Source organism: Heterodontus francisci, chromosome 19 (genome assembly GCF_036365525.1).
Source record: "Heterodontus francisci isolate sHetFra1 chromosome 19, sHetFra1.hap1, whole genome shotgun sequence".
NCBI lineage: Eukaryota > Metazoa > Chordata > Chondrichthyes > Heterodontiformes > Heterodontidae > Heterodontus > Heterodontus francisci.
In genome coordinates, this window is record NC_090389.1 from 94137343 (window position 1) to 94165330 (window position 27988).

Here is a 27988-nt window from a genome sequence, read left to right on the forward strand (position 1 = left end):
GGCAGCTCACTACCAACTTCTCAAGGGCCATTAGGGATGGGCAATAAATGCTGGCCTAGCCAGCGACACCCACATCCCATGAATGAATAAAAATTAAAATAAAAAATAAAATAAAAATTCCCCCTACTACCAGCACCATTTGTCTCTTTGTCTTTAAAACAATGGGCCGACATGAAAAACTCAAGTCCAGCCCAATCACCCCAACCATATTTTGAATAGAGGTCGTTGAACAGGCATACGCCCATTATCTACATTTTTAAGGGACCCACTGCCTGCTTTTGGCCACTGTCTGGGACATCACTGTTTTAGCAGATTGGGTCTGTGTTGTCCCACTGCAAAACTGGTCTGATTGAAAACCAGGTGCAACACAAAGCAACTTCTCTTCCATTGTTTCTGGACAGACAAAGTATGACAGACAAATGACCAGAGCTCAGTGTTGATTAAAGTTACAAACCTCAAATGGTTGGTTTATTTGAAGCGTTTTGATAATTCTGTCTTGTTTTCTAATCTTGTGCTTTTCTAATCCAAATACTTAATACATTCATAAATCAAATCCACTCAATCTGTGAGATGTGAAATCGGGAAGTGACTTTAATTTTTTGTTTTTAGTCATATAAAAAATAAGCAGGATTTCTTCACTTCAGACATGAACGTTGAGGTTCCATTAAATTAACTTAGCTTTTCTCACTTTAGGATTTTTTTCTGGGTAATTTCTTTGTAAATTGAGCAATAAACCTGAAATGTATGTATATTTTAGGGACAGATGAAAGCGAGTTGTGATATTTGTCAGAATCTGAAGCGACGACTGTTCAAACTCGAATTTCCAAACCATCTCCAAACATCCTCTGTCCTTTCATTGGATGCAGAACTTTGCTCATTTACTGAAGACGCTCTTTGGCTGATCTCCGTCTCCCTTTGTGAATACGGTCTCTTGTCCTGTTCTCGTGGTGCTGAAGACAGAAGGAGCAACAGCACCTTCCTGCTCTGTTAGTACAAAGAAAGGGTGCAAACCTTAGAAACACTCTCACAGTCACAGATCTCTTCTGCCAACCCTGGCAACCAAATGTAAAATTGTACCCAGAGCCCAGCCCAGCCCAGAGCAACCCCTTCCCTCACACAGAGCAGGGGCTATCTGGAGCAGAGTAGCAGAATTAAACAGTGCGGGAGAGCTGGCAGCAGCAGGACCTATTGGGAGAAGAGCTGCAACACCAGACAAACAGAGGGGAAAAACTCAAAAACTGATGTCACAGCACAAAGTGCAGAGCGGTGCAGGTAAGTTTAAAGATGAGCATTGTGTTTAGTGGTTAGTGTTTTTATTAGTTAGTGAACTCTAAAGCACAGACACTAAACAGTTAAATAACCTAAAAGCTAAAAAGAATCTACAAATAGACTAAGTGGTAAAGGAGAACACAAGAAAAAGGTGCAGAAGTAGACCATATGGCCCATCGAGCCTGCTCCGCCATTGAATATGATCATGGCTGATCTTGGGCTTCAATTCCACTTTCCTGCTGGCTCCCCATATCTCTTGATTCCCTACGAGACCAAAAATCGACCTATCCCAGCCTTAAATGTATTCAATGATGGAGCATCCACAACCCTCTGTGGTAGAGAATTCCAAAGATTCACAGCCCTTTGAAGTAATTTCTCCTCATCTCACTCCTGAATAATTGACCCCTTATCTTAAGAGTGTGTCTCCATGTTCTAGATTCCCTGATCCAGTAGGAACAATCTCTCAGCTTCTATCCGATCGAGCCCTTTCAGAATCTTCTATATCTCAATGAGATCACCTCTCATTCTTCTAAACTCCAGAGAATATAGGCCCAATTTACTCAGCCTCTCATCCCAGGGACCAATCTAGTAAATCTTCACTGCACTGCCTCCAGTGCAAGTATATCCTTTCTTAAATGTGGAAACCAAAACTGCACACAATATTCTAGGTGCGGTCTCTCCAAAGCCCTGTACAATTTTAGTAAGACTTCTTTATTCCTGTACTCCAATCTGCTTGCAATAAAGGCCAACATGCCATTTGCCTTCCTAATAGCCTGCTGCACCTGCATGTTAACTTTGTGCATTCCTTGTACGAGTACCCCCAAGTCTTTCTGAACATCAACACTTATCAGTTTCACACCTTTTTTAAAAAAAAATTCTGTTTTTCTATTTTTACAACCAAAGTGGACAACTTCATTCTCCCTACATTACATTCAATTTGCCATCTTGTTGCCCACTCACTTAACCTGTCTATATCTCTTTGCAGCCTCTTTACATCCTCCCCACAGATTACCTTTCCATCAAGCGTTGTATCATCAAACTTAGATACATTACTCTTTGTCTCTTCATCCAAGTCATTAATATAGAGTGTAAATAGCTGAGGCCCCAGCACTGATCCTTGCGGCACCCCACTATTCACTGCCTGCCAACTTGAAAATATCCCATTTATGCCCACTGTCTGCTTCCTGTCTGTTAACCAATCCTCTATCCATGCTAATATATTACCCCCAACACCGTGAGCCCTTATCTTGCCTATTAATCTTTTATGTGTCACCTTTTCGCATGCCTTTTGAAAATCCAGGTATACTATATCTACTGGTTCCTCTTTATCTACCCTACTAGTTACATCCTCAGGATCTCCCTTCAGTAAAACCACGCTGACTTGTTCGGATCATACTATACTTTTCCAATGCAATGTTAAGACTTTAATAATAGTTTCCAGCATCTTCCCAACGACTGATGTTAGGCTAACTGGCCTGTAGTTCCCTGTTTTCTCTCTACCTCCTTTCTTGAAAAGTGGTGTGACATTTGCCAACTCCCAATCTGACGGGACCATTCCTGAATCTAAGGAATTCTGGAAAATCATAGCCAGCGCATCCACTATCTCTGCAGCTAACTCTTTTAAAACCCGAGGATATAGGCCATCTGGTCCCAGGGTCTTGTCAGATTTTAGTCCCTCAAGTTTCTCCAATACTTTTTCTCGACATATCAATATCCTTAACTTCAAGGGCAATTAGGGATGGGCAATAAATACTGGCATAGCCAGTGACGCCCACATCCCATGAATGAATTAAAAAAAAACTTCTTCACTCTTTTTAGCCCCTAAGTTACTGCCTATTTCTGGTATGGAATTTGTGTCTTCTGCTGTGAAGACAGGCACAAAATATTTGTTCAATGCCTCTGCCATTTCCTCATTTCCCATGATGATTTCTCCTGTCTTTGCCTCTAAGGGACCAATGTCTACTTTAGCTACTCTCTTCCTTTTTATGTATTTACAAAAGCTCTTACAATCTGTTTTTATATTGCTGACTAGTTTACTCTCATTCTATTTTTTCCCTTTTTATCAACATTTTGGTGGCCCTTTGCTGGTTTCCAAAACACTCCCAATCCTCAGACTTGTTACTTTTTTTTGCAACATTGTAAGCCTTTTCTTTTAGTCTAATACCCTCCTTAACTTCCTGAGTGAGACACGGATGGGTCTTTCTGGACGAGTTTTTGTTTTTGAACGGAATGTACTTTTATTGAACCCTTTGCATTGTTTCTTTAAATGTTTCCCACTGTTCATTTACCTCCATACCTTCCAGTCTGTTTGCCCAATTAACCTTAGCCAGTTCTCCCCTCATACCTTTGTAATTGGCTTTAAGTTTAAGATTCTTTGTGATTGAAATGTGTCACTTTCAAACTTAACTTGAAATTCAATGGTATTATGATCAGTATTTCCCAGTGGATCTTTTACTATGATATTGCTTATTAACCCTGCTTCATTACACAATACGAGATCGAAGAAAGCTTTATCCTTAGTCGGTTCTACAACGTATTGCTCCAAGAAACTGTCACGAAAGCATTCTACAAATTCATCTTCTAGGCCACTGTTGCCAATTTGATTGTCCCAATCGATATGCAGATTAATGTCCTCCACAATTAATACATTACCTTTTTTACATACTCCAATAATTTCCCGTTTAATGTTCTGTCCAATATTATAACTACTGTTCTGGGGTCTGTAAACTACTCCCACCAGTGTTTTCTGACCCCTGCTATTCCTAATTTCCACCCAAACTGATTCTACTTAGAGTCATAGAGTTTTACAGAACAGAAACAGGCCCTTCGGCCCAACGCGCCTGCGCCGACCATCAAGCACCCGTCCTAACTAATCCCATTTCCCCGCACTTGGCCCGTAATCTTGTATGTTATGGCATTTCAAGTGCTGATCTAAATATTTCTTGAATGTCGTGAGTGTTCCTGCCTCTACCACTCCATCAGGCAGTGTGTTCCAGATTCCTACCACCCTCTGGGTGAAAAAATTCCTCCTCAACTCTCCTCTAAACCTCCTGTCCCTTACCTTAAATCGATGCCCCCTAGTTATTGACTTCTCCACTAAGGGAAAAAGTTTTTTCCTATCTCTCCTATCAATGCCCCTCATAATTTTGTATACCTCAATCAGGTCCCCCCTCAGCCTTCTCCGCTCCAAGAAAAACAACCCCAGTCTATCTAGTCGGTCTTCATAACTGAAATGCTCCAGCCCAGGCAACATCCTGGTGAATGTCCTCTGCACCCTCTCCATTGCAATCACATCCTTCCTGTAGTGTGGCGACCAGAACTGTAAAGTACTTCAACTGTGGCCGAACCAGCATTTTATACAACTCCATCATAACCCCTAAAATAAAAGCAAAGTACTGCGGATGCTGGAAATCTGAAATAAAAACAAGAAAATCTGGAAATACTCAGCAGGTCTGACAGCATCTGTGGAGAGAGAAGCAGAGTTACCGTTTCAGGTCAGTGACCCTTCTTCAGTACTGGCAAATATTAGAAATGTAAAAGGTTATAAGCAAGTAAAGTGGGGGTGGGGCAAGAGATAATAAAGGAGAAGGTGTAGACAGGACAAGGTCACAGAATAACTGACCAGAAGGTCATGGAGCAAAGACAAACAATACGTTAATGGTGTGTTGAAAGACAAAGCATTAGTACAGATAGGGTGTTAACGGACTGAAAATTGAACAGCCGCAAGTACAAACATGGAAAAAACAGACTGTAAACAGCTGCTTGAAGGTACATCAGTGTCAGAGCAGAAGGAGGCCATTCAGGGCCCATCTAGTCTATGCTGACCCTCTGTAGAGCAATCCAGTCAGTCCCATTGCCCCGCTCCATCACCGTTGCCCTGCAAGTTTATTTCCCGCAAGTGCCTATCCAGTTTCCTTTTAAAATCGTTAATGGTCTCCACTTCCACCACCCTCATAGGCAGCAAGTTTCAGATCATTCCCACTTGCTGCATTTAAAAAAAAAAGTTATTTCTCACATCTCCCCTTATCTCTTGCCCAAAACCTTAAATCTGTGTCCCCTAGTTCGTGCACCATCAGCTAATGGGAACAGCTTTTCTTCGTTGACCTTATCTAAACCTGTCATAATCTTGTATATCTCTATTAAATTGCCATAATATACAAGGCTAAGGGCCAGTGCTGGAAAATGGGATTAGAGTAGATAGGTGCTTGATGGCTGGCACAGACACAATGGGCCGAAGGGCCTATTTCTGTGCTGTATAACTCTATGACTATGACTCTAGACTCCTCTCACCTCCTTTGCTCCAGTTTCTCCAACCTAACCTTGTAACTAACTTCCCTTATCCCTGGTAAATCTCTTCTGCACCCTCTCAAGTACCCTCACATGCTTCCTAATGTGTGCTGACCAGAACTGGACGCAATACTCTAGTTGTGGCCCACCTAGAACTTTATAAAGATTCAGCATAACTTCCCTGCTTTTGTGCACAATGTTTCTATTTATGAAGCCCAAGATCCCATATGCTTTGCTAACTACTCTCTCAATATGTCCTGTCACCTTCAAAGATTGATGCATTTGAACCCCCAGGTGCCTTTGTTCCTGCAGCTCTTTAAAACTGTACCATTAAATCTATATTGCCTATCCCTGTCACTTTTGCCAAAAAGCATCACCTCACACTTCTCTGCATTAAATTCCATCTGCCACGTGTCTGCCATTCTGCTAGCCTATCTATGCCCTGTTGCAGTCATTTGGTATCATCCTCCAAGTTTGGTGGTATCAGCAAATTTTAATATTTTACTCTGTAATTCAATATCCAAGTCATTTATCTGTATCAAAAAAGGCAGTGGTCCCAGCACTGACCCTTGGGCAACAACACTGTCCACCATCCTCCAATCTGAAGTACAGCCATTTATCACAACTCACCGTTTTCTGTTCTTAAGCAGTTTTTATCCAAGCTGACACTGATTCTCTTATTCCATGACCTTCAATTTTGTTAACCAGCCTATTATGTGGTATTTTGTCAAACGCTTTCTTAATTCCATATAGACAACATCGACAGCATTCCCTTCTCAACCTTCTCTGTTATTTCATCAAAAAATTCAATTAGATTAGGTAAGAACGATCTGTCCTTTATAAATCCATGCTGGTTCTCCTTAATCAACTCAAACTGTTAATTTTGTCCAGAATTATAATTTCTAAAAGCTTTCCCACAACTGAGGTCCAGTTGACAGGCCTGTAGTTGCTGGGTTTATCCTTCCACCCTTTCTTTTAACAAGAGTGTAACATTTGCAATTCTTCAGTCCTCTGGCATCACCCCTGTATCTAAGGAGGATTCAAAGATTATGGCCAGTGCCTCCACAATTTCCACTCTTACTCCCCTTAGTATGCTTGGATGCATTTCATCCGGTCTTGGTGACTTATCAACTTTTAAGTGTAGCCAGCCTATCCAATACCTCTGTCAATTTTTAGCCCACCCAGTGTCTCAATTACCACCTCTTCCACTATGATTAGGGCAGCAGCATCTTCCTTGGTGAAGACAGATGCAAAAGTACTAATTTAGTACCTCAGCCACGACCTCTGCCTCCATGCGTAAATCCCATTTTTGGTGCCCTGATCGGCCCAATTCCTCCTTTATTTATATGTCTGTAGAAGACCTTTTGATTCCCTTTTATGTTAGCTGCCAATGTCTTCACATGCTATCGCTTTGCTTCTCTTTTTTCACTTTCCCTCTGCACATCCTCTCTTCAGCCTGGTTCACAATTGTAATTATGCACCTGACATCTGCATCCTCTTTCTGCTTCATCTTGCTCTCTATCTCTTTTGTCATCTAGGGAGCTCTGACTTTGTTTGTCCTACCTTCCTCCTCATGGAATGCACATCGACTCTTTAAAGGCAGGCCATTGTTCTGTTACAGTTACAGGACTGGATGAGATGTATCCAAGATACTGAAGGAAGTTAGAGTGGAAGTTGTGAAGGCACTGACCACAATCTTCCAACCCTCCTTAGATATAGGGATGGTGGCAGAGGACTGGAGAATTGCAAATGTTACACCATCGTTCAAGGGTGTAAGGATGAGCCCAGCAACCACAGGGTACTCAATATAACCTCAGTGGTAGGTAAGCTTTTAGAAACGATAATTCGCTTGGACAAATGTGGATTAGTTAGGGAAAGCCAGAATGGATTTGTTGAGGGTAAATTGTGTTTAATTATCTTGCTTGAGTTTTTTGATGAGGGTGATATAGTTTATGTGGTGTACATGAACTTCCAAAAGGCATTTGATAAAGTGCCACATAACAGGCCTGTTGGCAAAATTAGTGCCCATGGAATAAAAGGAACAGTATCAGCATGGATATAAAATTGACTAGAGGAAAGTTTACAGTTGGGTTCCCCAGGATGCAGTGTTAGGACCCCGGATTTTCCTGATATATATTGACCTATACTTAAGTGTACAGGATACAATTTCAAGATTTCCGGATGACACAAAAGTTGGAAGTATTGTGAACAGTAAGGAGGATAGTGATAAACTTCAAGAGGACATAGACAGGCTGGTGGAAAAAGCAGAGAGGTGGCAGATAACATTTAATGCAGAAAAGTGTGAAGTAATTCATTTTGGTAGGAAGAACGAGGAGAGGACTGTTTGCCAGTTTGAAACAGCATATCTCATCTGCTGTTTACTTCAAAAAATGAGCAAGTAATCTACCCAAGCTCTTTTTGTTTGTAACAGAGCTCTGATCTAAAAATCCTTTTTTACTTTTTCCGGTTAACTGATTTATGTATAGGAATATATATATATATATTTTACTTCATTACTAGTTAAGACTTGTTTTATAATAAACTGTTAAATTTGTTGTTCAGTAAAGAAACCTGGTTAGTGTTTCTACTCTGGGGGAAAGGTAGTGTATCCAATTGACTGTTTTCAGCAAGTGGAAAATGTAAAGAATATGTTGTGACTTGTGGAGAAGTGGGACTGAGTTAACAGTGCACTCTTCCCGCCTTGGTCGTAACAATAGAGAGAGGCAATATACACTTAATGGCATAGTTCTAAAGAGTGTGCAGAGACAGAGGGACCTGGGGGTTCATGTGCATAGATCTTTGAAGGTGGCAGGACATATTGAGAGGCTAAGTAGCAAAGCATATGGGATCTTGGGTTTCATAAATAGAGGTATTGAGTACAAAAGCAGTGAAGTTATGCTGAAACTTTACAAAGCTCTGGTTCGGCTACAAATAGAGTATTACCTCCAGTTCTGGTCACCACACTTTAGGAAGGATGTGAGGACCTTTGAAAGGGTGCAGAGGAGATTTATCAGAATGGTTCCAGGGATGAGGGAAGTTAGCTACAAGGTTAGGTTGGAGAAGCTGGGTTTGCTCTCCTTGAAGCAAAGGAGGTTGAGGGGAGATTTGATAGAGGTGTACAAGATAATGACAATTTTAGATCAGGTAGACAAAGAAAAGCTCTTCCCATTAGCTGATCATGAAAGGACTAAGGGACACAATTTTAAGGTTTTGGGCAAGACCTACACGGGTGATATGAGGTGAAACGTTTTTTTACATGGCTGGTCATAATTACCTATTACTCAACACCTACGAGGATGGTGGAAGCGGAGACAATCAATGATTTTGAAAGCAAATTGGAAGGGCACCTAGAGAGAAAGAAACTTGCAGGGCTGTGGGGTTGGACAGGAGGCATTGAACTGACTAGCTTGCTCTAAAGAGAGCTGGCATGGACTTGATGAGCCAAATGGCCTCCTTCTGTGCTGTAATGACTGACTGTCTGAAAGCCTGGACGAGTACAGGAAGTGCAGTGGTAAAATTAATAAGGAAATTAAGAAAGTAAAGAGGTGTGAAAGAATATTGGCAAATAAGACCAAAGATGTTGTATAAATACATAAAGAGCAAGAGGATAACTAAGGAAAGAGTAGAGCCTATTAGAAACAAAAAGAGGTAACCTGTATGTGGAGGTGGAAGACATGGGTATGGTTCTTAATACTTTGCGTCTGTCTTCACAGAAGAGGGAATGACGATTGTAGTTAAGGAGAAGTGTAAGATATTGGATAACATAGGGCGGCACAGTGGTTAGCACCGCAGCCTCACAGCTCCAGCGACCCGGGTTCGGTTCTGGGTACTGCCTGTGTGGAGTTTGCAAGTTTAGTTTAGTTTAGAGATACAGCACTGAAACAGGCCCTTCGGCCCACCAAGTCCGCGCCGACCATCAACCACCCATTTATACTAATCCTACACTAATTCCATATTCCTACCACATGCCCACCTGTCCCTATATTTCCCTGCCACCTACCTATACTAGGGGCAATTGCTAATGGCCAATTTACCTATCAACCTGCAAGTCTTTGGCATGTGGGAGGAAACCGGAGCACTCGGAGAAAACCCACGCAGACACAGGGAGAACTTGCAAACTCCACACAGGCAGTACCCAGAATTGAACCCGGGTCGCTGGAGCTGTGAGGCTGCGTTCTCCCTGTGACCGCATGGGTTTCTGCCGGGTGCTCCGGTTTCCTCCCACAGCCAAAGACTTGCAGATTGATAGGTAAATTGACCATTGTAAATTGCCCCTAGTGTAGGTAGGTGGTAGGAGAATGTTTGGGATGTGGTAGGGAATATGGGGTAGTGTAGCATTAGTATAAATGGGTGGTTGTTGGTCGGCACAGACTTGGTGGGTATATATCAATGATTTAGACTTAAATGTAGGGACATGATTAAGAAGTTTGCAGATGATACAAAAATTGGCCATATGGTTGATAGTGAGGAGGAATACTGTAGACTGCAGGATGGTATCAGTGGACTCTTCAGATGGGTAGAAAAGTGACAAATGGAATTCAGTCCAGTGAAATGTGAGGTAATGCATTTGGAAAGGGCAAACAAGCAAGTGAATACACAATAAATGGTAGGATATTGAGAAGTGTAGAGGAACAGCGTGCATGTCCACAGATCCCTGAAGGTAGTAGAAAAGGTAGATAAGGCATATAGGATACTTTCCTTTTATTAGATGAGGCTTAGTATGTAAGAGAAAGGTAGTTATGCTAGAACCGTATAAAACACTAGTTAGGCCACTGCTGGAGTACTGCATACACTTTGGTCATCGCCTTACAGGAGTGATGTCATCACACTGGAGAGGGTGCAGAGCAGATTTACAAGGGTGTTACCAGAACTGGAAATACTTCAGCTGCAAGGAAAGATTGGATAGACTGGGGATGTTTTCTTTGGAACGTACGAACTAGGAACAGGAGTAGGCTATTCGGCCCTTCGAGCCTGCTCTGCCATTCTATAAGATCATGGCTGCTCTGTTTGTGGACTCAACTCCACTTTCCTGCCAACCCCCGATATCCTTTAACTCCCTTGTTGATCAAGAATCTGTCTACCTCGGTCTTAAAAACATTCAATGACCCTGCCTCCACCACTCTCCAGGGAAGAAAGTTTCACAGACCCTCAGAGAAATAATTTCTTCTCATCTCTGAATTAAATGGGAGAACCCCTATTTTGCACATCAACGCGGCAGGTGAGTGATTAAAGTATTTAAAAAGGCCAATGAACTGGAATTTTACACTGCATTTCTGATTTTACTGATTTTTCAAGAGGACTTTGGCTGGCCACCTGAGAGAAATGCAGGACTTACGGGGATCGAGCCAGGGAATGGGACTGACTGCATAGCTCTTTGGATTAGATGGGCCAAATGGCCTCCTTTTGTGCTGCAAATGGCTCTATGACTGATGGCGCACAGGAACCAAGGAGTTTCACAGCCTTGCCTGGTTAAAGGCAGTAAGGAAGCAAGAGCTGAGTGCTGGCTCTCTCAGCCAGCCATTGAGAGAGCTAGTGTGCCATGCCAGGGGGATGGTACACAGAGGGCATTGCGAAATGACGCAGAAGGGGAAGAAAAATGCCAACACTGGGGTGTCCTGCCAAGGTGCCATTGGGACAGTGGCACTTGCTCCAAAGGAACAATTCAGGGAGAGGGTATGGGGAGGTTGGTTCTGGATAGAAGGTCTAGGAGAGAGGCCACCTGTCATAAGCCTCATTCACCCAGTGTTTGTGGCCCTGTTGAGGAGGAGGAGCAGCTAAGAGGGAGGGAGGTACATCAGGAACATAAGGACCAGCAAGAGGGACAGCCTCGGAATGGCCATGCTGGAGAAGGGTGCAGAGGGGCACGCCAACAGCCTCCTCCGTGCTTAAGAGGCTATCCCCAGGGGAGAGCCTACTGTCCGAGGCTCAACTATCTCCAGATGTCCGAATGGCAGTGTCAATGAAGATTACCACTCTCCAGGGACACAGTTACTGCTCTCTGCGCCATGCTCAAGTCGAGCTGAGACCCAAGGGGGTTGGTGGTCACCCATTGCCAATTGTGCTGAAGATCACCATAGCTCTCAACTTCTATGCCTCTGGCTCTTTCCAGTGATCTGCTGGGAAGCTGTGGCCAGTCTGCGGCCCATCAGCGCATCAAGGAGATGACTAATGCCATGCTCAAGAGGGCCAATGACTAAATGTGTGCTACTGCACTGATCCAGTCAGGCAGAGAGGTTGATTGGGTTCACTTCCAGCCCATTGAGGGAGCCAGGCTGTAGGTGAGGTCTCAAAGAGCAGCAAGAATTGGAAAGAGAAATAACAACAGTGCATGAACCCTTGATTACACGGCACAACAAACATGAGGTTTAACATCGATATCTCCGATTTACCCGTGAACCCCAAGCAGGAAGGCAGCGCAGGTGTCCCCTGCGGTCATCTCCCTCCAAAACAGGTATACCGTTTTAGATACTGTTGAGGGAGATGGCTCACCAGGGGAAGGCAGCAGTAGCCAGGTTCATGGCACCGTGGCTGGCTCTGCTGTTCAGAAGGGTGGGAAAAAGAGTGGAAGGGCTATAGTCATAGGGGAGTAGATAGGCGGTTCTGTGGTCGAAAACGAGACTCCCGAATGGTATGTTGCCTCCCAGGTGCACGGGTCAGGGATGTCTCAGATCGGCTGCAGAACATTCTGAACGGGGAGGGTGAACAGCCAGTTGTCGTTGTGCACATAGGCACCAATGATATAGGTAAAAAAACGGGATGAGGTCCTACAAGCAGAATTTAAGGAGTTAGGAGCCAAGTTAAAAAGTAGGACCTCAGAGGTAGTAATCTCAGGATTGCTACCAGTGCCACGTGCTAGTCAGAGTAGAAATGAAAGAATAGTCAGGATGAATGCGTGGCTTGAGAGATGGTGCAGGAGGGAGGGGTTCAGATTTCTGGGACATTGGGACCGGTTCTGGGGGAGGTGGGACTATTACAAATTGGACGGTCTACACCTGGGCCGGACTGGAACCAATGTCCTTGGGGGTGCTTTTGCTAACGCTGTTGGGGAGGGTTTAAACTAATGTGGCAGGGGGATGGGAACCAAATGAGGAGGTCAGTGGACAGTAAGGAGGTAGTAACTAAAGCCTGTAGGGAACTAGATAATGAAGTCAGCGTGACTAAGGGGAAGAGTAGGCAGGGAGCAGATGATGAACGCAAAGGGACTGGTGGTCTGAGGTGAATTTGTTTTAATGCAAGAAGTGTAGTAGGTAAGGAAGATGAACTTAGGGCTTGGATTAGTACCTGGGAGTATGATATTGCTATTACTGAGACTTGGTTGAGGGAAGGGCACGATTGGCAACTAAATATCCCAGGATATCGATGCTTCAGGCGGGATAGAGAGGGAGGTAAAAGGGGTGGAGGAGTTGCATTACTGGTCAAAGAGGATATCACAGCTGTGCTGAAGGAGGGCACTATGGAGGACTCGAGCAGTGAGGCAATATGGGCAGAACTCAGAAATAGGAAGGGTGCGCGAACAATGTTGGGGCTGTACTACAGGCCTCCCAACAGCGAGCGTGAGATAGAGGTACAAATATGTAAACAGATTATGGAAAGATGTAGGAGCAACAGGGTGGTGGTGATAGGAGATTTTAATTTTCCCAACATTGACTGGGATTCACTTAGTGTTAGAGGTCTAGATGGAGCAGAATTTGTAAGGAGCATCCAGAAGGGTTTACTAGAGCAGTATGTAAATAGTCGAACTCGGGAAGGGGCCATACTGGACCTGGTGTTGGGGAATGAGCCTGGCCAGGTGGTTGAAGTTTCAGTAGGGGACTACTTTGGGAATAGTGATCACAATTCCATAAGTTTTAGAATACTCATGGACAAAGACGAGAGTGGTCCTAAAGGAAGAGTGCTAAATTGGGGGAAGGCCAACTATACCAAAATTCGGCAGGAGCTGGGGAATGTAGATTGGGAGCAGCTTTTTGAAGATAAATCCACATTTGATATGTGGGAGGCCTTTAAAGAGAGGTTGATTAGCGTGCAGGAGAGACATGTTCCTGTGAAAATGAGGGATTGAAATGGCAAGATTAGGGAACCATGGATGACAGGTGAAATTGTGAAACTAGCTAAGAGGAAAAAGGAAGCATACATAAGGTCTAGGCGGCTGAAGAAAGACAAAGCTTTGGAAGAATATAGGGAATGTAGGACCAATCTGAAACGAGGAATTAAGAGGGCTAAAAGGGGTCATGAAATATCTTTAGCAAACAGGGTGAAGGAAAATCCCAAAGCCTTTTATTCATATATAAGAAGCAAGAGGGTAACTAGAGAAAGGATTGGCCCACTCAAGGACAAAGGAGGAAAATTATGCGTGGAGTCAGGGAAAATGGGTGAGATTCTAAACGAGTACTTTGCATCGGTATTCACCGAGGAGAGGGACATGACGGATGTTGAGGTTGGGGACAGATGCTTGATTACTCTAGGTCAAGTCGGCATAAGGAGGGAGGAAGTGTTGGGTATTCTAAAAGGCATTAAGGTGGACAAGTCCCCAGGTCCGGATGGGATCTATCCCAGGTTACTGTGGGAAGCGAGAGAGGAAATAGCTGGGGCCTTAACAGATATCTTTGCAGCATCCTTAAACACGGGTGAGGTCCCGGAGGACTGGAGAATTGCTAATGTTGTTCCCTTGTTTGAGAAGGGTAGCAGGGATAATCCAGGTAATTATAGACCGGTGAGCCTGACGTCAGTGGTAGGGAAGCTGCTGGAGAAGATACTGAGGGATAGGATCTATTCCCATTTGGAAGAAAATGGGCTTATCAGTGATAGGCAACATGGTTTTGTGCAGGGAAGGTCATGTCTTACCAACTTAATAGAATTCTTTGAGGAAGTGACAAAGTTGATTGATGAGGGAAGGGCTGTAGATGTCATATACATGGACTTCAGTAAGGCGTTTGATAAGGTTCCCCATGGTAGGTTGATGGAGAAAGTGAAGTCGCATGGGGTCCAGGGTGTAGAACATAGAACATTACAGCGCAGTACAGGCCCTTCGGCCCTCGATGTTGCGCCGACCTGTGAAACCATCTGACCTAAACTATTTCATTTTCATCCATATGGCTATCCAATGACCACTTAAATGCCCTTAAAGTTGGCGAGTCTACTACTGTTGCAGGCAGGGCGTTCCACGCCCCTACTACTCTCTGAGTAAAGAAACTACCTCTGACATCTGTCCGATATCTATCACCCCTCAACTTAAAGCTATGTTCCCTCGTGTTTGCCATCACCATCCGAGGAATAAGACTCACTATCCTATCTAACCCTCTGATTATCTTATATGTCTCTATTAAGTCACCTCTCCTTCTCTCTAACGAAAACAACCTCAAGTCCCTCAGCCTTTCCTCGTAAGACCTTCCCTCCATACCAGGCAACATCCTAGTAAATCTCCTCTGCACCCTTTCCAAAGCTTCCACATCCTTCCTATAATGCGGTGACCAGAACTGCACGCAATACTCCAGTTGCGGCCGCACCAGAGTTTTGTACAGCTGCAGCATGACCTCGTGGCTCCTAAACTCGATCCCCCTACTAATAAAAGCTAACACACCATATGCCTTCTTAACAGCCCTATTAACCTGGGTGGAAACTTTCAGGGATTTATGTACCTGGACACCAAGATCTCTCTGCTCATCTGCACTACCAAGAAACTTCCCATTAGCCCAGTACTCTGCATTCCTGTTACTCCTTCCAAAGTGAATCACCTCACACTTTTCCGCATTAAACTCCATTTGTCATCTCTCAGCCCAGCTCTGCAGCCTATCTATGTCCCTCTGTAACCTACAACATCCTTCGGCACTATCCACAACTCCACCGACCTTCGTGTCATCCGCAAATTTACTAACCCACCCTTCTGCACCCTCATCCAGGTCATTTATAAAAATGACAAACAGCAGTGGCCCCAAAACAGATCCTTGCGGTACACCACTAGTAACTAAACTCCAGGATGAACATTTGCCATCAACCACCACCCTCTGTCTTCTTTCAGCTAGCCAATTTCTGATCCAAAGCACTAAATCACCTTCAATCCCATACTTCCGTATTTTCTGCAATAGCCTACCGTGGGGAACCTTATCAAACGCCTTACTGAAATCCATATACACCACATCCACGGCTTTACCCTCATCCACCTGTTTGGTCACCTTCTCAAAAAACTCAATAAGGTTTGTGAGGCACGACCTACCCTTCACAAAACCGTGCTGACTATCTCTAATGAACTTATTCTTTTCAAGATGATTATAAATCCTATCTCTTATAACCTTTTCCAACATTTTACCCACAACCGAAGTAAGGCTCACAGGTCTATAATTACCAGGGCTGTCTCTACTCCCCTTCTTGAACAAGGGGACAACATTTGCTATCTTCCAGTCTTCCGGCACTATTTCTGTCGACAATGACGACATAAAGATCAAGGACAAAGGCTCTGCAATCTCCTCCCTGGCTTCCCAGAGAATCCTAGGATAAATCCCATCTGGCCCAGGGGACTTATCTATTTTCACACTTTCCAAAATTGCTAACACCTCCTCCTTGTGAACCTCAATCCCATCTAGCCTAGTACTAGCTAGATGGATAAAGAACTGACTGGGCAACAGGAGACAGAGAGTAGCAGTAGAAGGGAGTTTCTCAAAATGGAGACGTGTGACCAGTGGTGTTCCACAGGGATCCGTGCTAGGATCACTGTTGTTTGTGATATACATAAATGATTTGGAGGAAAGTATAGGTGGTCTGATTAGCAAGTTTGCAGACGACACTAAGATTGGTGGAGTAGCAGATAGTGAAGGGGACTGTCAGAGAATACAGCAGAATATAGATAGATTGGAGAGTTGGGCAGAGAAATGGCAGATGGATTTCAATCCGGGCAAATACGAGGTGATGCATTTTGGAAGATCCAATTCAAGAGTGAACTATACAATAAATGGAAAAGTCCTGGGGAAAATTGATGTACAGAGAGATTTGGGTGTTCAGGTCCATTGTTCCCTGAAGGTGGCAACGCAGATCAATAGAGTGGTCAAGAAGGCATACGGCATGCTTTCCTTCATCGGACGGGGTATTGAGTACAAGAGTTGGCAGGTCATGTTACAGTTGTATAAGACTTTGGTTCGGCCACATTTGGAATACTGCGTGCAGTTCTGGTCGCCACATTACGAAAAGGATGTGGATGCTTTGGAGAGGGTGCAGAGGAGGTTCACCAGGATGTTGCCTGGTATGGAGGGCGCTAGCTATGAAGAGAGGTTGAGTAGATTAGGATTATTTTCATTAGAAAGACGGAGGTTGAGGGGGGACCTGATTGAGGTGTACAAAATCATGAGAGGTATAGACAGGGTGGATAGCAAGAAGCTTTTTCCCCCCCCAGAGTGGGGGATTCAATTACTAGGGGTCACGAGTTCAAAGTGAGAGGGGAAAATTTTAGGGGGGATATGCATGGAAAGTTCTTTACGCAGAGGATGGTGGGTGCCTGGAATGCGTTGCCAGCGGAGGTGGTAGACGCGGGCACGATAGCGTCTTTTAAGATGTATCTGGACAGATACGTGAATGGGCAGGAAGCAAAGAGATACAGACCCTTAGAAAATAGGCGACAGGTTTAGATAGAGGATCTGGATCGGCGCAGGCTTGGAGGGCCGAAGGGCCTGTTCCTGTGCTGTAATTTTCTTTGTTCTTTGTAGCCAGGTGCTCTTCTAAACTCTGAGTTAGAGGCCTGCTTTAGGTCGGGAAAAAGAACCCGACCCGAACCCGACCAAACCATAGCAGGCCTGAGCCGACCTGCCCCGAGTTCCACCAATTTAGCCGCGGGCCCGACCCAACCATCCGTTTACTTACCTTCCTAGCACTGAACCTGCAAGAAGCTGCAGCGCATGCGTGAGACATCATAGTGACATCACTTGCTCACTGCACAGACTCAGTTTCGTCCTGGACTCCAAGCTCAGGTAAGTTTTTTTTTAATACTTACCAGCAGAGCCTGACCTGACCCAACTCGATCTGGACTCTGCCTGACCTGACCCGAGCCCGAAAGCCGGCCCCGGAAGATGGGTCCGACCCGACCTGAACCTGACACGTGTCGTCGGGTTCGGGTCGGGTAGCAGGCCTCTACCCTGAGTGCTCCTGCACAGTACTTCCCCTGCACTCGCAGCTGAGGTGGCAGCAGGCTGCTGATCCTGCTGCCACGTGGCTTGGGATGACCTTGGCTGTCGTCCTTTGGCAGCCTGAGGTCTGGCGAGCTCCTGCAGGACCTTCCTCGGTATCTGTGACTGAGGCACTGGTGTCACTGACAGAGGGGCTGAAGAGCTGCCGCAAGGAGCGTGCAGAGAGGAGCCCCCAGATACAGAAGGCAGCCCCTCCTCCTCCCCTGCAAGGCACACATGTACCTCCCTGCTGACCTGAGAAGTATGCGGATCTGGTTGAGACTCCAGGCACCTCGTCTCCCTCTCAGCTTGCCACTACTGCATTGAGCTCATGGACAAGGCATGCAGGTCTGTGCGCATCGATCAGGCTCTCCAGTCACTCCATGGAGGAAGCCATACATGCCAGAGACATAGCAGCACTCATGGCCTGGATGGTCTCCTCCATCATCCGCACATGGGTGCACGTAGCCTCTGGAAGCCTTGCCAGATGTTTCTGCACGTCACCAGTTGTTGTCGCATTGCCAATGTCTCCAGAGGCATGGCATCAGTCTGGGGCTTGGCATCAGTCTGGCCTCTCACAGTTCTCCCACTGAGTGGGCTTCACTGTCACTGCCTTTGCCAAAGAACACTGTTCACTTCACCAAAAAGACAAGCACAATGTCTAAGTTGGTGGCAGCCCAGCAGTCCATGATGGGGGCAGACCAAGAACTCCTGCATGTGGCCATTCCCGAAGACCTTGTGGGGTCAGAAATGACAGACAGGCAGCTCTCTCAGACACAGCTATGCCTCTGACAGGATATGCCACTTGCTGACCTCTTTGCCACTGACTGGTTGCTCACTCCCTTTCCACCAAGTGCACTCTGTCGACTTGCCACATGCAAGCCCCAAAGAGGAAAGAGGTATGGAGTCCTCATTTTGGTGGACCGAATGAGGTCATTCACCTGCTTGCTGGCCTACCCTCTAATCTCCATGCAGGCTTGCTTGGTCAGGCGGGTTGGTCTCCTCCTCCCGTCCCTGGGGAAGAGGACCTCCTGCCTTGCCCTTGCAGCCTGGAGCAGAATGTGCAGGAAGGAATTGCTGAACCATGGGTCCACCCAGGGTTGTCATTCTGACTGCAGGCTTCCGTTCGACTGCTTCACAGCAGTGCGGCAGTCAAGCAGAGGCGCTTTCACAGCAGGCAGCAGTGCATGCAGCCCTTTGAATATGGTGCCAGCACCTGCCATGATGTCATCTGACACTGCCTCGCTTCCCACCTCAGCAGTTCAATTGACCAGTTGCCGTGAGGCTGCTGAATGCCCGAGTGGAAGCGGCACCCACTTCTGGTGCCACTGTCTGGACTTGCAGCCTTGCTGCAAAATCCAGCCCCATTTGACGTAAGTTTCCATGATTCAATGCCATGCACTCCAGAGAAATCCCATCAATGTTTTATCTCCACATTGTTTAACCTGTGTTGTCTCTCTGTTCTCTGTACTTTTTGTCTCCTTGTATTTTTTTGAAGTGTAGTCCCTTTCACGTCCACCCGGTGTCAGCTTAGGTCAGTAGTTGAATGAGGAGGTTGGTGAATTCAATCCCCACTCCAGGACTTCAGCCTGTGGTGTAGGTTGATACTCCAGCGCAGCACCGAGGTAGTGCTGCAGTATCGGAGATGCCATCCTACAGATGATTTTTACGTCCAGTTGTTCAATCTCACGGCACTTTATCCAGGAGAGCAGAGAATGCTCCCAAGTGTCCTGGCCAATTATTCTCCTCTCAACCAGCACCACAGTAAACAGATTAACTGTCACCTGTCGAAGCGACTACTCAGGTACCTTGCTGTGTGCAAGTTAAGAATTGTAAATGCCTAAATAAAAACGATAATTGGATTTTTTTTTTAAAAAGCTATTTTGTTTTAATATTCATTGTTGGAACATGAGCGTCACTGGCAAGGCTAGCATTTATTGCTCATCCCATATTGCCCTTGAGAAAGTGGTGATGAGCCACCTTCTTGAACTGCTGCATACCCACAATACTTTTTTTCTGCAGTGGCTTGATACAACTGCGTGGTTTTGCTAGGCCATTTCCGAGGGCAGTTAAGAGTCAACCACATTGCTGTTGGTCTGGAGTCACATTAAGGCCAGACTGGGTGAGGATGCCAGATTTTCTTCCTTGAAGGGCATCAGTGAACAATCCGGTAGTTTCATGATCATTATGAACAGACTAGCTTTTTACTCCATATTTATTAACAGAATTTAAATTCCTCAGTTGCCGTGGTGGGATTGGAATGCCTGCCTCTGGAGCATTAGTCTGTGCCTCTGGATTACTAGTCCAGTAACACTACCACTATGCTACCGTCTCCCATATTCATTGACTGTGAACATAAAAACATAAGAACTAGGAGCAGGAGTAGGCAATTCAGCCCCTCGAGCCTGCTCCACCATTCAATACGATCATGGCTGATCTCATCTCAGCATCGACTCCACTTTCCTGCCCGTTCCCCATAACCCTTTAACCCATTACTAATTAAAAATCTCTCTATCTCCTCCTTAAACTTACTCAATGTCCCGGCATCCACCGCACTCTGGGGTAGTGAATTCCACAGACTCACGACCCTTTGAGAGAAGTAATTTCTCCTCATCTCTGTTTTAAATCTGCTACCCCTTATCCTAAAATAATGACCTCTCGTTCTAGATTGCCCCACAAGAGGAAACATCCTCTCCACGTCTACTTTGTCAATTCCCTTAATCATCTTATATACCTCAATTAGATCTCCTCTCATTCTTCTAAACTCTAGAGGGTAAAGGCCTAAACTGTTCAATCTCTCTTCCTAAGACAAACCTCTCATCTCTGGAATCAATCTAGTGAACCTCCTCTGAACTGCCTTCAATGCAACTATATCCCTTCTCAAGTAAGGGGACCAAAACTGTATGCAATACTCCAGGCGAGGTCTCCCTAATGCCTTGTACAGTTGCAGCAACACTTCCCTACTTTTATACTCTATTCCTTTAGCAATAAATGCCAGTGAAAAAGTGAAGCACTTTGGAAATCCTGTGGATATAAAATTTTATTTCACAGAAGCAGGCCATTCGGCCCATCATGCCTGTGCTGGCTCTTCGAAAGATTAATCCCACTTCCCCTGCTTTTTCCCAAGTATTTATGCAAATTCCTTTTGCAAGTTATTATTGAATCTGATTCCACTGCCCTTTCATGTAGTGCATTCCAGATCACAGCAACATGCTGCATTTAAAAAAAAAACTCCTTACTTTCAAATGATCTCAAGTCTGTTTTCTCTGGTTACCCATCCTCTTTTTTTTATTTAGTTTAGTTTAGAGATACAGCACTTTAACAGGCCCTTCGGCCCACCGAGTCTGTGCCGACCATCACCCACCCATTTATACTAATCCTACACTAATCCCGTATTCCTATCACATCCCCACCTGTCCCTATATATTTCCCTACCACCTACCTATACTAGGGGCAATTTATGATGGCCAATTAACCTATCAACCTGCAAGTCTTTGGCATGTGGGAGGAAACCGGAGCACCCGGAGGAAACCCACGCAGACACAGGGAGAACTTGCAAACTCCGCACAGGCAGTACCCAGAATCGAACCCGGGTCCCTGGAGCTGTGAGGCTGCAGTGCTAACCACTGTGCCACTGTGTTCTTGGGATGTGAGTATCGCTGGCAAGACCAGCAATTATTGCCCATCCCTAATTGCTCTCCGAGTGGCCTGCTAGGCCAGTTCAGAGGGCAGTTAAAAAGTAACATGTGCTGTGGATCAAGGGGAACCGGTGAAAGTACTGTACTTAGATTTCCAGAAGGCATTTGATAAGGTGCCACATCAAAAGTTATTGCAGAAAATAAAAGCTCACGGTGTTGGGGGTAACATTTTGGCATGGATAGAAGATTGGCTAGCTAACAGGAAATAGAGTAGGCATAAATGGGTCATTTTCTGGTTGGCAAGATATAACGAGTGGTGTGCTACAGGGATCAGTGCTGTGGTCTCAACTTTTTACAATTTATATAAATGACTTGGATAAAGGGATCGAAGGTATGGTTTCTAAATTTGCTGAAAGTTTGATGAAAGGCCCCAGACCTGAAACGTTAACTCTGCTTCTCTCTCCACAGATGCTGCCAGACCTGCTGAGTATTTCCAGCACTTTATGCTTTTATTATTATAGGTGGGAAAGTAAGCTGTGAAGAGGACATGAGACTAAAAAGGGATATAGATAGGTTAAATGAGTGGGCAAAGATCTGGCAAATGGAATATATTGTGGGAAAATGTGAAATTGTCCATTTTGGAAGGAAGAATGAAAAAGCATATTATCTAAATGGTGAGAGGATGCAAAGGGATCTGGGTGTCCGAGTGCATGAGTCACAAAAGGTTATTATGCAGGTACAGCAAGTAATTAGGAAAGCTAAGAGAATGTTATCATTTATTGCGAGGGGAATTGAATACAAAAGTAGGAAGGTTATGCTTCATTTATACAGGGCACTGGTGAGACCAAATCTGGAGTACTGTGTACAGTATTGGTCTCCTTATTTAAGGAAGGATGTAAATGTGTTCGAAGCAGTTCAGAGAAGGTTTACTAGACTAATACCTGGAATGGGCATGTTGTCTTCTGAGGAAAGCTTGGACAGGCTAGGCTTGTATCGGCTGGAGTTTAGAAGAGTACGAGGCGACTTGATTGAAACATATAAGGTCCTGAGGGGTCTTGACAGGGTGGATGTGGAAAGGATGTTTCCTCTTATAGAAGAATCTAGAACTGGGGGTCACTGTTTAAAAATAAGGGCTCGCCCATTTAAGACCGATGAGAATTTTTTTTCTCTCGAGGATCGTGAGTCTTTGGAATTCTCTTCCTCAAAAGGTGGAATCAGAGTCTTTGAGTATTTTTAAGGCAGAGGTAGATGGATTTTTGATAAGGGAGTGAAAGGTTATTGGGGGTAGGCGGGAATGTGGAGTTGAGGTTACAATCAGATCAGCCATGATCTTATTGAATGGCGGAGCAGGTTCAAGGGGCCAAGCGGCCTACTCCTGCTCCTAATTCATATGTTCATATGTAAGAGTCAGCCACATTGCTATGGGTCTAGAGTCACACGTCAGCCAGACTGGGTAAGGATGGCAGATTTCCTTCCCTAAAGGACATTAGTGAACAGATGGGTTTTTTTAATACACTCCAGTAGTTCATGGTTACCATTACTGAGACTAGCTTTTTTATTCCAGATTTTGAGTAATTGAATTCAGATTCCATCAGCTGCCATGGTGGGATTTGAACTCATGTCTCTGGAACATTAGTCCAAGCCTCTGGATTGTTAGTCCAGTAACATTATCACTGTGAAGGTTAAGATGAAGAAGAAAAAGTGTGCTTATGACAGATGTCAGGTGGGTAATACAACTGAGAAAAAGGCTGAATATAGAAGGTTCAGAGAGAATTGAAAAAGCAAATAAGCAAAGAGAGAGTATGAAAAGAGCATGGCAGCTAACATAAAAGGGAATCCAAAATCCTTCAATAAGTATCTAAATAGTAAAAGGGTGGTAAAAGGAGGAGTGGGGCTGATTAGGGACCAAAAAGGGGATTTACGCATGGAGGCAGGGGGCATGGGTGAGGTATTAAATGAATACTTTGCATCCGTCTTTACCAAGGAAGATGCTGCCCAGGCAATGGTGAAAGAGGATGTAATTCAGACACTAGAAGGGTTTAAAATTGATAAGGAGGATGTATTAGATGGCTGTCTGTACTTAAAGTTGACAAGGCTCCAGGACAGGATGAGATGCATCCAAGAATACCGAGGGAAGTGAGAGTGGAAATTGCGGAGGAGGCATTGGCCATAATTTTCCAATCTTCCTTAGCCTCAGGTGGTGCCAGAGGACTGGAGAATTGCAAATGCAACTCCCTTGTTCAAAAGGGGATGTAAATATAAGCCCAGCAACTACAGCCCAGTTAGTTTAACCTCAGTGGTGGGTAAGCTTCTAGAAACGCTAATTCAGAACAAAATTAATAGTCACTTGGACAAATCCAGGTTAATTAAGGAAAGCCAGCACGGATTTTATTTATTTTTATTTTAATTATTTATTTAGAGATACAGCACTGAAACAGGCCCTTCGGCCCACCGAGTCTGTGCCGACCATCGACCACCCATTTATACTAATCCTACATTAATCCCATATTCCTACCACATCCCCACCTTCCCTCAATTCCCCTACCACCTACCTATACTAGGGGCAATTTATAACGGCCAATTTGCCTATCAACCTGCAAGTCTTTGGCTGTGGGAGGAAACCGGAGCACCCGGAGGGAACCCACGCGGTCACAGGGAGAACTTGCAAACTCCGCACAGGCAGTACCCAGAATCGAACCCGGGTCGTTGGAGCTGTGAGGCTGTTAAGGGCAAATCATGTTTAACTAACTCACTTGAGTTTTTGATGAGGTAACAAAGAGGTTTGATGAGGGTAATGTTCCTGATGTAGTGCACATGGACTTCCAAAAGGCATTTGATAAAGTGCCGCAGAACAGACTTGTGAGCAAAGTTATAGCTCGTGGAATAAAAAGGGACAGTAGCAACATGGATACGAAATTGGCTGAGTGACAGGAAATGGAGAGTAGCGGTTAATGGTCGTTTTACAGACTGGAGGAAAGTTTGCAGTGCATTTCCCCAGGTGTCGGTGTTAGGATCCTTGCTTTTCCTGATATATATTAATGAGCTAGAGGACAATACAAAACTTGGAAACATTGCGAACTGTAAGGAGGATAGTGTTGAACTTCAAAAGGACATAGACAGGTTGGTGGAATGGGTGGACAAGTGGCAGATGAAATTTAATGCAGAGAAGTGTGAAGTGATTGATTGCATTCTACCAAAATCAGAGAGACAATATAAAATAATAGGTGTAATTCTAAAGGGGGTGCAGGAGCAGAGGGACTTGGGGGTATCCATGCATTAATCATTGAAGGTGGCAGGACAGGTTGAGAAAGCAGTTAAGAAAGCATACAGTATCCTGGGCATTAATAATAGGGCATAGAGTACAAGAGCAAGGAAGTTATGTCAAAGTTGTATAAAACACTGGTTCGGCCTCTACTGGAGTATTGCATCCAGTTCTGGGCACCACATTTTAGGAAAGATGTGAAGGTATTACAGAGGGTGCAGAAAAGATTCACAAGAGTGGTTCCAGGGTTGAGGAACTTCAGTTACATAGATAGATTGGAGAAGTTGGGACTGTTTTCCTTGGGAAGAGAAGGTTGAGAGGAGATTTGATAGAGGTATTCAACATCATGAGGGGTCTGAACAGAGTAGACATGGAGAAACTGTTCCCGTTGGTGGAAGGATCAAGAACCATAGGGCACAGATTTAAGGTAATTGGCAAAAGAAGCAGTAGTGACATGAGCGAGTGTTTAGGATCTGGAATGCACTGTCTGAGAGTGTGGTGGAGGCAGGTTCAATCGAGGCATTCAAGAGGAAACTGGATTATTATCTAGAAAGGAAGAATGTGCAGGGCTATAGGGAGAAGGTGGGGGACTGGCACTCGGTGAATTGCTCCTTCAGAGAGCTAGCACAGACATGATAGTCTAACTGGCCTATTTCTGTGCTAGATTTTCCACATAACTGAAGTCCCTCATCCCTGGTACCATTCTAGTAAAGCTTCTTTACACTTCTTCAAGGCCTTGACATCATTCCTAAAATATGCCGCCCAGAACTGGCCACAATGCTTCAGTTGGGGTGGTGGCGTAGTGGTAATGTCACTGGACTAATAATCCAGAGTCCAGGCTGATGCTCTAGGGATATGTGTTCAAATCCCACCATGGCAGATAGTGAAATTTGAATTCAATTAAAAAATCTAGAATTAAGAAGCTAGTCTAAGGATGACTATGAAACCATTGTCGATTGTTGTAAAGACCCATCTGGTTCACTCTTGTCCTTTAAGGAAGGAAATTCTTACCTGGTCTGGCCTACATGTGACTCCAGACCCACAGCAATGTTTTGAAATGGCCTAGCAAGACACTCAGTTCAAGGGCAGTTATGGATGGGCAAGAAATGCTGGCCCAGCCAACGACGCCCACATCCTGCAAATGAATAAAAAAAAGTGATGTATAAAGGTCTAGTGTAACAATGATAATTGGTCTCTGATAATCATGACCATAACTATCTTCCTTTCAGGTACAACTCCAGCCACTGAAGGGTTTTCCCTTTTAACTCCAATAACCTTAGTTTTTCTAGGGTTCCTTGGCACCTTATTCTCAGGTGTGCAGCTCCTAGCATGCCCTCTACACTCATACTTGGACCAGGGTTGGTCACCTGCTCAGTGATGATGGAGGACTGGGGGATTATGCCAGATCATGTGTTTACTGATTGTGACAGAATGCAATTCTGCTGATGGTCCACAGCGCCTCATGGATGGTGAATGTGTTTATCCAGTCCACTGTTCAGAGAGGGAATTTACAGGGCCACACACATCCCAGCAGAGAAAGTGTTCTCTGTTCTTAATCCTAGGGCTCACTAATTTTTACCTAGTAATGGTGTAGAAAAAGGTGTACTCCAGATCAAAGGGATACAAGATTCACTTTATATGAGTGCCTGTTAATGCTGAACCCAAAGAATAGCCAATGAAAAATAACCCAATAGGAAGTTTGATCTAGGGCTAGATATAGGAATGTGTTGCTTCCCTAAATGGCAGGTTTATCTGTTTGGAGTTAGCTTCTGGGTTTGAGGAATAGAGGAGAGGTGTGCAGGTAATTGGACAGATTAGAGCACAGTTTTTTTTGGAATGGTTTCCGTATTACTTACAGTCAGAGTCAGAGTTATACAGCACAGAAGCAGGCCCTTCGGCCCACCATCTCCGTGCCGGCCATCAAGCTTATCCTAATCCCATTTTCCAGCACTTGGCCCATAGCCTTGTATGCTATGGCGTTTCAAGTGCTCATCTAAATACTTATTAAATGTTATGAGGGTTCCTGCCTCTACCACCCCTTAAGGCGTGTGTTCCAGATTCCAACCACCCTCTGGGTGAAAAAATTTTTCCTCCTGCCCCTTCCCTGAAATCTATGCCCATTGGTTATTGACACCTCCAAGGAAAAAAGTTTCTTCCTATTTACCCTATCTATGCCCCTGATAATTTTGTGTACCTCAATCAAGTCCCCCCTCAGCCTTCTCTATTCTAAGGAAAACAACCCTAGCCTTTTCAGTCTCTCTTCATTGCTGAAATGCTCCAGCCCAGGCAACATCCTGGTGAATCTCCTCTGCACCCTCTCCAGTGCAATCACATCCTTCCTATAGTGTGGTGACCAGAACTGTACACAGTACTCCAGGCGTTTTATACAGCTCCACCATAACCTCCCTGCTCTCATATTCTGTGCCTCGGCTAATAAAGGCAAGTATCCCATATGCCTCCCTAACCACCTTATCTACCTGTGCTGCTACCTTCAGTGATCTATGGACAAGTACACCAAGGTCCCTCTGACCTTCTGTACTTCCTAGGGTCCTACCATCCATTGTAATTCCCTTGCCTTGTTAGTCCTCCCAAAATGCATCACCTCACACTTCTCTGGATTAAATTCCATTTGCCACTGCTCCGCCCATTTTAACAGCCCATCTATATCTCCCTGTAATCTAAGGTTTTCCTCCTCACTATTTACAACACCACCAATTTTCGTGTCATCTGCGAACTTACTGATCATACCTCCTATATTCTCGTCTAAATCATTAATGTACACTACAAACAGTGAGATCCTATGGGAGTTCCACTTCCAGATCCTAGAATTAAAAACTAAACTACAAGAACTATCCAAATAAATTGACATCTGTTTAAAAACAAATTAGTTAATACAATTCAATTTGTCGGTGGATTTCAAATGCTGTTGTGACATCCGAGAATCCTCTAAACATTCGGGGATTAGAAGTGAATCTGTGCTCAGACCACTTGTTACTATTTAAACCTCTCACTTTCCCAAAACATGCTTTATTTGCAGGACTCACCGCATTGCTGTAGAACCTGGTAAGTTTTGGACTGGATTTTCTTTTCAGTTCTCAGTTTATTGCGAGCCCCTTTAATATCTTCTTCCTTCACCTTCGGCCGCTTCTTAACAACGTGCGCTTCCTAAACGGCACATTTTACAAGAACAGTTTCAAAAAGATATTTCTAAAATAGCTAAAGAAAGATCAGAGGACCCGCAGCTGGAATGGAGGTTTTTTTTTACCTGCGACATTATTTTACAGGAGTCTCAGAGTTAATCTGCTCCCAGAGACACTTGGTTAAGATCCGAGGCGCAGCTCAGTTTGTTCCGAGTTTTGTTGCTGGTAATTTTCTAATTCGGGAGC

General features: G+C 44.6%; 1 protein-coding gene across 1 annotated transcript; it reads right to left on the minus strand.

Annotated features, from left to right (window-relative positions):
* Nucleotides 1-468: 468 nt before the first annotated feature.
* Nucleotides 469-27948, minus strand: LOC137380317 (musculoskeletal embryonic nuclear protein 1-like). Its single transcript, XM_068052249.1, has 3 exons — nucleotides 27868-27948; nucleotides 27647-27767; nucleotides 469-984 (listed from the first exon to the last, which is right to left on the minus strand). The coding sequence occupies exons 1-3, from the start codon at nucleotides 27874-27876 to the stop codon at nucleotides 875-877; spliced, it is 240 nt and encodes a 79-aa protein (XP_067908350.1). The 5' UTR covers nucleotides 27877-27948; the 3' UTR covers nucleotides 469-874.
* Nucleotides 27949-27988: the final 40 nt, after the last annotated feature.

Coding starts and splice junctions, on each gene's coding strand:
- LOC137380317 (XM_068052249.1), bottom strand. Junction 985..27,646: donor CCAGGTTCTACAGCAATGCG/GTGAGTCCTGCA, acceptor TTGTACTAACAG/AGCAGGAAGGTGCTGTTGCT.